At 49.7% G+C, this 10743-nt stretch overlaps 1 protein-coding gene across 1 annotated transcript in view; it reads right to left on the bottom strand.

Moving 5' to 3' along the window:
* The window catches only part of Map3k1 (mitogen-activated protein kinase kinase kinase 1), a 66132-nt gene extending 64213 nt beyond the window's left edge, over window positions 1-1919 (bottom strand). The window contains exon 1 of the mRNA XM_052743770.1: window positions 1435-1919. Within this exon, the coding sequence (XP_052599730.1) occupies window positions 1435-1919 (485 nt within the window). The remainder of the gene's footprint in view (window positions 1-1434) is intronic.
* Between the last annotated feature and the right edge of the window lie 8824 nt (window positions 1920-10743).

The following is a 10743-nucleotide window of genomic DNA, read 5'->3' on the forward strand; positions in this document are numbered from 1 at the left end:
TGTCATATAAAAAAAAAAACAGGTTTCATAGGACTAGATAAAATTAATTCCTCAAAGCTGGAGTTACTTCTTTTTTTTCTTCTTCTCTCACCTGCAGACGACCTGTAGTAACAGTTGCCACCTAAGATTTATTCTGGCTAGGTTTTCTAATCCTCACAGCAACAGGAAACCCCATAGGAAGGTATCCGCTGTGTACACCGAGAGCTGCAGAAGGATACTGCCTACCTTCTTCCCACACTGCCTGCCGGAGTACAGACCGGGCTCAGCATACTTTTTACTACCAGGGGGTGGGCGCTGGGGGAGAGAAAACCGCCTCCGAGTAATAAATGGACCGGGATTTTAGACAATCCACTGCACAAAAAGGCTCAAATTACTTTAGATAACTAACCGAAACCAAGGATTCCTACTGTCAGATTCGACACACAATAAAACACTCTCCACCCACAGTAAATGTCAAGAAATTCTACCGGGCCACCGGGCGACGATCACGAAAACACACCCAGCGACTTCACACATCCGTCCAGACTTTAGGCTTTTGTGTATTTTTAATCAGAATTTAAAAAAAAAAAAAAAGTATCATCTACTTCAAAGAATTTCCTTTAACAGAAAAATTTCCAGTAGTCAAAAAAAGGGCGAGGCCAAAGAAAGAGCCGTTGGTGTAAACTATCTTACGCACATCCTACTTCTGGGGCACCGGAAGACCCCTGCGAGCGAAGCCCGCAGCCCCGCACCGTCCCTGTCCCCCGCCACGCAGCCGGGCTGCGGGGCGCCGTCCCCACCGCTTGGAAACCGAATGGCTGACACATCCGGTCCTGGATCCCACCGCATTCCGCCAAACGCGAACTTCAAAGGCGAATTCAAACTCCAGGCACCAGGCGCTCTCGCCTTGAGAGGTGCAGTAGGAATCCCCCAGGACACGCAGCCACGGGAGCCACGAGTCCCCGCAGACCCGGCCACCCCGGCAGTCCGCAGCGTCCGCCCGCGTCCATTTGACAGGCGTTCCCTCCCGCAGTCCCCGGAATCCCCCGGCCGCCGCCCCGGGGCGCGCCGCCTGCGCCCGGCCGGGTACCTGCCGGCGGGCGCGCGTCCCCGTGGGGCCGAGGGGGCTCTTTCCTGTCACAGCGCGCGGACCCACCGCCGTCCCCTCCGCGCTCCGCGTCCCCCCCCCCACCCCACTCACTGCGCGCCGTGGGGCTCTCACGACCCTCGGCCCAGCCCCGGGAGCCCCGCACCTCCGCGGCTCGCACGCCTGTCACATGTCCGCAAACAATAACAAACTCTCCCGCACGTTCCCGTCCCGTCCCGGGCGCCGCCCGACCTTCAGGGCTCGGGGCCGCGGGGTGCCCTCCACGAGCGGAGCCCCGGAAGCCGCGCTCCGTGCTCGCTTCATTCATTGCCCGCCCGACCTGCCCCCGGCCCGGCCCCGCCGCTCACCCGGAGGGGGCCGCTGCAGCGGGAGGCTCGCTCCCCGCGGGGCTCCGGGCGCCGCTGTCCCGCGCGGCCGCCAGCTCGGCAGGGTGGGCGCCGCAGCGACTCGCCGCCGCTCCGGGGGGCGACGATCCCGCCGCGGGCTGGAAGCCGCCGGTCCCGGCAGCGGCGTCCGCGGGCTCCGGCGACGGGGAAGCGGATGGGCAGGGCGGCGAGGCGGTGAGGAAGAGCGGCGGCTCGGGCAGCTGGTCCAGCTCCACACTCCGCACTTTGCGCAGCTGCCGCCGCCGCCAGTCCGCGCGCTCGCGGCCCGCGCTGCCCGTCTCCCGCAGCAGCCCCGCGCCCGCCGCGGGCGCGCCGCTTCCCTGGAGAGCTCCGCCGCTGCCGCCGCCGCCGCCGCCCGCCTCGGGGCTCGCCGCCGCCGCCGCCGCCGCGGCGCCCGGGAATCCCGACGACGACGCGCGATCGCCCGCCGCCGCCGCCGCCGCCATTTTCTCTCGCGGGCTACATTCGCTCGTGCCTGCGGGGGAGGGAGGGGGCGGGGAGAGCGCAGGGGGCGGGCGGAGCGGCGGCCGGGAGGGCGGGCGGGCGGGCGGGCAAGGCGGGCGGGCGCGCGCTGCGCCGGGCGCGCGGGCGCGAGCGGGGCCGCGCCGCCGGGGTCCCGGGAGCGCGCAGCGGCCGGCGGCGCAGGTGGGAGGGCAGGGGCCGCGCGGGGCGCTGTGTGCCGCGAGCCCGCTGCGGCCAGGTAGTGCGGGGCGGCGGGGCAGAGGGTGTGTGTGTGTGTGTGTGTGTGTGTGTGTGTGTGTGTGTGTGTGTGTGTGTGTGTGTCGGGGGGGGGGGGACGGGGACGGGGGACGCGCGGCTCGGCGGGAGCCCGCCCACCCCTTGAGCAAGCAGCCATCGGGGCTGGAGTCGGTGGCGCTGGAAGGGGACGCGAGCGGGAGGACTCACAGCCTGTCCCTGCACGCGCTTAGCGGCGACCTCTTGGGGACGGGAGAGGGGTGGAGCGGGGGACGATCCCCCGCGCGCACCGGCCCGGCCCGCGCCCGACGCGCAGGTGGTGGCGCCCGGGACTGTCGCCTGCCGCAGACTTAAAAAAAAAAAAAAAAAGGTCGCCGTTCACCGGAGGGACGCGAAGCCTTCTGTTAGGAAAGCAGACCTCTTTCTTGGCCCACCCTCGTGCCGCAAATAACACGACTTGAGATTTCCTGCGCTACCTTGTGCGCGGCTGAAACCGTTGGTTTGGGACACCCTCCCCCCCTCCCGCCGGCTGCGCAGCGGGACCAACCCGGGTCTCTGCCAGCGGTTCCACCCCCTCGTCTTGGAAAGGCAGGCACACCGACCGAAAGCGGGAGAGCACGTCTGGGGAAGGAGCCAGCTCTGTGCCAGGAAGCGCTGGATCTTGCCATCTTCCACCAGCGCCTCCCCCCCCCCCCCCCGCCACCCCACCCCTCCCCTTCGATGCTCCCCGCCGCACGTCCGTCTTCCTGGCAGTCAGGTGACAGACCGGGTTCCGGGGTCCCCCACCCCCTGCCGCTCCCAGGTTGTCCTACGCCATGTCCCTTGCCTTTCCACTGCCCGAGAGAGAGCCTTTCCAGAGAAGGCGCTGGGGATAGGAACAGCAGTCTGTACGAGATAGTGATTTTTTTTTTTTTTCCCGACCACTTTTCTGCGGGAAGGAGCTGCCAGGTCTCTATCTCGCCGCCCCTTGTTTTCCTCTAGCTACTTTGTCTAGAATAGGCAATCTCGCAGAACCCAGGAGCTCTAGATTTATTTTGTGAAACGTTAAGACATGAGGCGTGGGGGAGGGTAAGAAGGGTTTCTCTCGCAGAGAAAGGGGGGGGGGGGGAGCGCTCCTGCATTCAGGCAAAAGCCTGAGCTATCTGCAATAATTCATTTAACTTCTCTAAAATGGATCAAACGAAGCCCCCACCCCCTCAGGTGCATAATGCCAGCTGGAGAGCAAGGTGACATAAAAGAGATTTTTTTAAGGGTCCTGACTTCAACTTAAGCTCAATGTTTTTACCAGTGCTACAACATCTGGCGTAGTATACTTTCCAATGGTTACCATTAAAAGGTACAAGTTTTGAAAGTTTAGATTAGTCTGTTCAAGCTCCAGGTCTACATTTAGGCTATAATTATATGCTCTTTTAATGGTAGACAAGCATAACATCCAAACCAAACAGTAGTTATTTCCCAGGTCTTCCTAGATCGCCACACCCACCAAATCCTAAATTGAAAAGGATTAGCTTCCCTGGTTTCTACTGAGATCTAAAATAAACTTGAAATTGGCACACTCATAGTTAGGTACCTATAAGTGAGAAAAGCCGGGGCAGGCCTTTAGCCTTCCATCTTTGGACCAGCTTTCAAAGTTTTGGCCTGAGTGGCGAAGTAAAACAATAAGAAAAGGTGACTTTTACCTCTTTATTTGTACAGTGGTTGAACTGTGCAAAAATGGGGGGCAGCAAATGAAGCACAAATGATTAATTACAGTTCTCTGGCCTCCACATAACTCGGTGGGGAAATTTAAGTGCTGTTTTCCCATAGTTTCTGGTGTTCTGAGTCCCATTTCCTTTAGCCTTTCATGGACGTATTCCGGTTGTCATTTTGCAAGTACACACAGACACACGATTTTCCTACAGAGATAGTCAAAGGATCAGATTGACTAAGGAAGTCTTCCCTCTACTATATTGTTGATATAAAGTCTTCTTTGAAAGCAGTTAACTGGATAGGTTCCTACCCAACTTTCCGAGTCTTAAGTGTCTCCCCCCTCCACCACACACACACACACACACACACACACACACACACACACACACACACACACACACTACCCCCACCTCCACCCTGGTTTGGCACTGTCTGGATCCTGTGCTGTATTCCGGCTCAGAGGCATATGTCAAACGGCAGGCTGCCGTAGGCTCTTCATGGCATGAATTTGACGCCGTTTCCCCCTCGTTTCTCCACAGCGATGATTACCAACCTCTTGGTTTCCAGTCTCACTTGGACTTAGACTTAGCAGTGACTTCCTGTACACTGACAGTTTCAGTAACTTTTACACCGAGCGTTCCAGGTCACCGCTCCCACAGAGTGCTGCCGGGAATGGCCCAAGTCACACTCGAGCTGCTCCACCAAGTTCATTTGGAGGATAAACACGGGGCATTTCCTCATTGTGCACGAATATCAGGGCGTGAAAATGGAAAGACCTATGTACTAGCAGACTATTTCGGCCTGTATTTACTCAGCTCCTCCTTTGCACAGGCAAGGCTTTTTATTCCTCTCCGCGGGTATCGGGGAGTGAAATGTTTTCATCTACAAATATTTTTCCTGGTGGGTGTTTGTCAGACTGACTGACATATGCTCATATGTTTGTGAGACCCGTATGTGAGGAAGATAGCCAAGAGTGAGAATGGGTGGCTGGAGAGATGGCTCCGGTTACATAAGGGTGCTTGCTGCTCTTCCAGAAGACCTGAGCTTGGTTTCCGGCACCCAGTTCACAACCACCTATAACTCCAGCTCCAGGAGATCCGACACCCTCTCAGGCTTTCTTGGGCATCCGCACACACAGCATACACATGCACACATACACATAAGTAAAAATAAGAAATTTTTTTTAAAAAAAGAATACAACCTTGAGACTAAGATACCAGCTGGCATTTTGTCATGCTTTTTCAAATAAATATTTATTTTGGATACTTGCTAGAGAAGTGAAGCCAGATCTTGTTTTCTTCATGCTTTTTCCCCCCAGACACTATTCCCCAGGTGACTCCAGATGTTTTAAGTCATCTGTGGATACTGTAGGTAACATAGTAGCAAATCTCCTAACTAGTGTCCACATGACTAGTTCATCCAGTTGCACACACCAGCTGTTTCTGGCGTGGTGGTGTGCCATGGAACATGCCAAGGGAAGCCGCCATGCAGTAAATACTCACGGCCTGTGCCAGGAGTGTACTTGCACACTTCTGTTCACACTAGGTGAGTTACAGGGCCCGTGAGAACCCAGTGAAGCTGTCGAATCTGACCACACCTATTACAACCGCTCTTGTGAAACTTAATGAGATGTTATTCAATTGATTATCAGAGCGATAAAATAGGAGTATGAATGAAAAATGAAAATTGTCAATGAAAGCTGAACTAAGTGCTTCAAAGAATGAAATGAGGGCAAGGCATGGAAAATAGTCACTGTCAAATCAGTTGTGGTTATGATTGTTATATAAAATATGGGGAAGAGAGTATTCCCATTTAGAAGAATTTGCTTTGCAAGTATCTATGAATACCAGCTTATAAAGACAATGCAATTTGTAGGCAGGGTGAACTGTGAGGTGGATACAAGGAAGTATAAGCAGAGGTCCTACACTGAAAAAAAAAAAAAAAAAAAAAAAAAAAAACCCAAGATCCCACCATCAAGTCCTAACCCCAAACCAGCAAAGTGAGCAAAACAAATCCCTGCTGTTTAAAAGAGAGTAAAAGCAGCTAAGGTACATGTATGCGTATAATTCCTTTGGAGTAGGGAATGTCTTCAGAATTTTCATGCATTTACCTGCACTGTAACTAAAACCAGAAAGTAAATTTTATGATGATGAAAAATAGTCAAAGAGATTTTAAATTTAAGGATAAAGTGGAAATTTATGTATTGATTTATTTATTTTAGAGATAGGGTCTTACTGGGTAGCTCTGGCTGTCCTGGAACTCACTACGTAGACTAGACTGGCCTTGAACTCACAGAGATCCACTTGCCTCTGCCTCCTGAGTGCTGGGACTAAAGGTGTGGGCCATTACATCAGGGCAGAGTTACTAAATTTAGTCATCCTTCATAGCAAAATTTTACCATGTCTAACATGCCCTGATCTTCAAATCATTTGAATGAGCCAAATTGGTTCCTGATGGAAGGGGATTTGTTTGTGAGACAGGATCTTGCTTGGTAGCCCAGGGTGGGTTCAAATTTATTATCCTCTGGTCTTCCCCCTTCTAGGTGCTGGGATTACAAGCATGTGTCATCATGCCTTGTGGTGGCTTTCTCTCTCTCTCTCTCTCTCTCTCTCTCTCTCTCTCTCTCTCTCTCTCTCTCTTTTTTTTTCTAATTTGAGGCCAAAATTAAGGCCAAATTGATATCCACTAGAAGAATGATATTCAGTAAAAAAATAATGCAAAACACGTTCAAGCAACACAGACAATTTTAGTTTTCTATTAATCACACTTAGGAGTGAGTAAAATAGTAAAATTCATTTCAGCAATGTATTTTATACCCTAAATATTTAAATGGATATTCACACAGTACACAAAATATTGCTAATGATATGTGTCATCTTCTTAATCAGAACTGGTGTGTTTTATATTTATAGAACATCTCAAACATCTGAGCTCAGACTCCAGGCTTTCAGCCCTCTAGATCACTGGTTCTCAACCTGTGAGTTGAGACCCCATTCAGGACATCATATCACATATTTACATTACAATTCCTAACAGTAGCAAAAATTAGAGTTATGAAGTAGCAGCAAAAATAATTTTATGGTTGGGGGTCAGCACAACCTGAGGAACTGTATTAGAGGGTTGCAGTTTCAGGGAGGCTGAGAAACATCGCAGATGCATATGTTGCGCGTGGCTACTGTAACACACAGCAAGTTCTGTGACTGTCATGTCTAAGACTTGTGAGTTTTATGGACTGCAGAATGTCTGATTAGGGCATATCAGTATATGACAAAAAATATCCACCTGTATATATTCAGAAAACAGAAGAAATGGCAGATACATTAGTAACATATAATTTAGTAACTCAGCTTCTCTACGTTTAGGAGTCTACCCTTTCAAATAAGTTTTGATGACTGTGATCAGAGTATTTTTCATAGCTATCATTCTGATTCTGTTTTCTTTCCTCAAACTCTTTCACGGTTCAACTCAGCATAGAGTACAGAACCTACTCGTTCATACCTGTCACAGGAATAGCCCAGAGATCAAAGATCATGGCTTCTACCTGTATGGCACGCCAAGTGTCCACATCTCTATACCCACTACCATCAACTGTTCCGTTCTCACCTCACTGAACATCAAGTGAGTTCTTCCATGCTTTTTCCCAGACCCTCTTCTTCTGAAAAGACCTTCTGAAAACAAATCCGCTGGGCGGTGGTGGCGCATGCCTTTAATCCCAGCACTTGGGAGGCAGAGGCAAGTGGATCTCTGTGAGTTTGAGGCCAGCCTGGGCTACAGAGTGAGTTCCAGGAAAGGCGCAAAGCTACACAGAGAAACCCTGTCTCGAAAAACAAACAAACAAAAACAAAAACAAAAAAAAAAGAAAAAGAAAAGAAAAGAAAAAAGAAAACAAATCCACTTCATGCCCAAATCCTCACCCTCTGATACCATCAAGAACAGAGCAGCAGTACAAAAGGTGACCCCACACAACATCTTTATTACTTCAGAGGTAATATCTGAGTCAACAGTAAATGCATTCCTGAGGCTCCTACCTGAACTGAATATTTTTTTATAAATACATAATTGAATTGTGTTTGCAACTTTAAATTTTGATATGACGAGTGTCTTAGGGTTTCTATTTGTGAGGAGACACTATCACCACAGCAACTCTTACAAAGGAAAACATTTAATTGAGGTGGTGGCTTACAGTTTCAGAGGTTCAGTCCATTATCATCCTGGTGGGGAGCATGGCGGTGTGCAGGTAGACATGGTGCTGGAGAAGTAGCTGAGAGTCCTACATCTTGCAGGCAACAGGAAGTGGTGTGATACACTGGGCGGTATCTTGAGCATATATGAGACCTCAAAGTGACACACTTCCTCCAACAAGGCCACACCTACTCCAACAAGTCCACACTCCCTAATAGTGGCACTCCCTGTGAGATTATGGCGGCCAAATACATTCAGACTACCTCAACTGGTGTGACAAAGTACCAGAGAGAGTTGTATGTAGCTGAGTACCTCCGGATTTTCCACTGATGGGCTGATCGTGTTGGCATGAGGAATAAAGTCATACACAATTTTAAAACTTTGAAAATGAAAATTGCCTAGCTTTCTGAGGCAGAGTTTTGCTATAGAGCCCTGGCTAGCCTCTAACTCACTACTAGGTAGGCCAGGATATCCTCAAACTTGTGTCAATCTTCTTTCTGCTTCTGGTGCTTAGAGGCGTTACATGTATGCCACCCTGCCCAGTTTTATGAAATGATGTTGAAGCTTTTATTTTTAAACATTCTAATTACATTTCACATAATTTATGCTAAATTCATGAAAACAATTCAATAAAGTATTAGTTTTATCTTTAAATTAACTTTGTTATGATTTTTAAAAGGCAAAAATAAGCTTAAAATACCAAGTTCATGGCTAGTAAAAATTTGAATAATTATTTAAATGAGCTGGTACTAAAACTTCTTGAAAATTGAATGCTATTAAATATTTTATTAGAATACAACCATAATTCCACCAATTCACAGCCACATAGTTAACAATGTATAGAATAGCAACACATTTCATATGTTTTTAGTCACACAAATACACATTTAAGTATACATAGCTCTCAATATTATAAAATTATTCTTAGCATTTTTTAAAAGCTTTATTTGTATTTTATGTGTATGGGTGTTTTGCCTATGTGTGTGTGTGTGTGTGTGTGTGTGTGTGTGTGTGTGTGTGCACCACATGTGTGCAGTGCTTGTGGAAACCAGAAGAGGGTGGTAGATCTCCTAGAACTGGAGTTATAGATGGTTGTTAGTTGCCTTGTGGTAGGTACAGGGAATTGAACCCGGGTCCTCTGCAAGAGCAGCAAGTGCTCTTAACCCCTGAGCCATCTCCCCAACTCCGTTCTTTAGCATCTGTGTACAGATGTGAATACTACTGATGTATGAATAGTTTTGGGAACTCACAAAACGGGCCACAGAGAGAAGCAAGAGTTCCGCGACCTTCAGGTGACTAGAGTGCTCTGTGCCGTTATTCCGGAATCCACCAGCTTTCTACTATTTTAAGAGATTAATTTGGCAAGTTAATACATTATTCATTTATTTTCTTACTGAACACTTCAACCAGTGAACACTGATTACAAGCCGATGTTCTCCAGCGTCGGCAGCCCATGTGCGAACCTTGGTCCTTTCAGGTTATAGACAAGCATGTGAAGTAACACTTCCCTGGGGTTTTGTGGGGCGTATGGTTAGGGTGATGGGTTATGCTGAGCCACCACTGTGTGACAGCACCGTGGTCCTTTAATAAATTTGCTTTTCCAAATTTGGGACACCCAGCACACTCTAAAGCAGAAGGTCAAGTGCAGAGTTTCCCCCTGCCCAAGTCTGAGGGAGGCACTGCTGGGCACCTGCTAAGGGCCGGGCATTCTTCTGGGTTCTTGGAGTAGAGAAGATGAGATAGCGCTTGTTGTCTTGTAATCTTCTTGTGTTAGGACTGCTTTTGTACAGGTCCACATTTCCAACTGCTACTAGCCGTACCTGGGAGGCATGTCCTCTTCACCATCCTCACTCAACCTCCCCAGGGTTTCTAGCTAGCAGATCCTCAATAAATAGGAGCTGATTTAGGTGGTTACCAAACACTGTCTAAAAGTTCTCAGGATATGCCCCTGAACTCCTCTCCCTGCACCACACTCCCTACCCCGCACCGGGGACAAACATGAAATTTCCTTGTAATATTGCTTCATTTGCAAATTTTGTGAATTCAGTTTAGAAAACACTCAGGATTTGTTTATACATAATCTAATTGTCATTTCTATGTGTATGACGAATGCATGTGGGGTGTGGGCGTGTATACGTGGGCACATGTGCAAACGGGTGTGGAGGCCAGAAGTGGATATTAGTGGTCGGCCTCTATTGCTTTTCATCTTATTTATTGAGACAGGGTCACTGAACCTGGAGGTTATTGATCTGGCCAGGCTGGCTGGCCAGTGAGTTCCAGGGATCTCTCGCCTCCACCCCTGCCCTCACCCTCCTAGCCCCGGAGTTACAGTCATGCCTGGCTTGTCCTTGAGTGCTCGGGATCAAACTCAGGTCCTTCTACTCATGTGACAGGCATTTCACTGACCAGGGCAATCTCCGCAGCCCTTCCCACGGTCTCTTTTGAGGATAATTGGTGGCGAGGAGAGATGACGGGCAGAGAGTTTTGCAGGGAATCCCCGGGAAAGCTTAAGGAAGATAAAGGGTGGTGAATGCAGGGCTTAAAGCTTCACTTCTGGAGCCTGTGGGACTGTTGGTGGAGGGAGGCAGGAGGAGAATGCCACCCGTGTGTGTGAAATTTCTTCTTCACAAGGACGGGAGAAAGGCCTCCGGAGCCAGGAGCTGATGGCCCCCTGGCCCTCAGTGAGGACAGTGGGAGTCACCA

This window comes from Peromyscus californicus, unplaced genomic scaffold (assembly GCF_007827085.1).
Source record: "Peromyscus californicus insignis strain IS unplaced genomic scaffold, ASM782708v3 Scaffold_18__1_contigs__length_77618521, whole genome shotgun sequence".
Taxonomy (NCBI): Eukaryota; Metazoa; Chordata; class Mammalia; order Rodentia; family Cricetidae; genus Peromyscus; species Peromyscus californicus.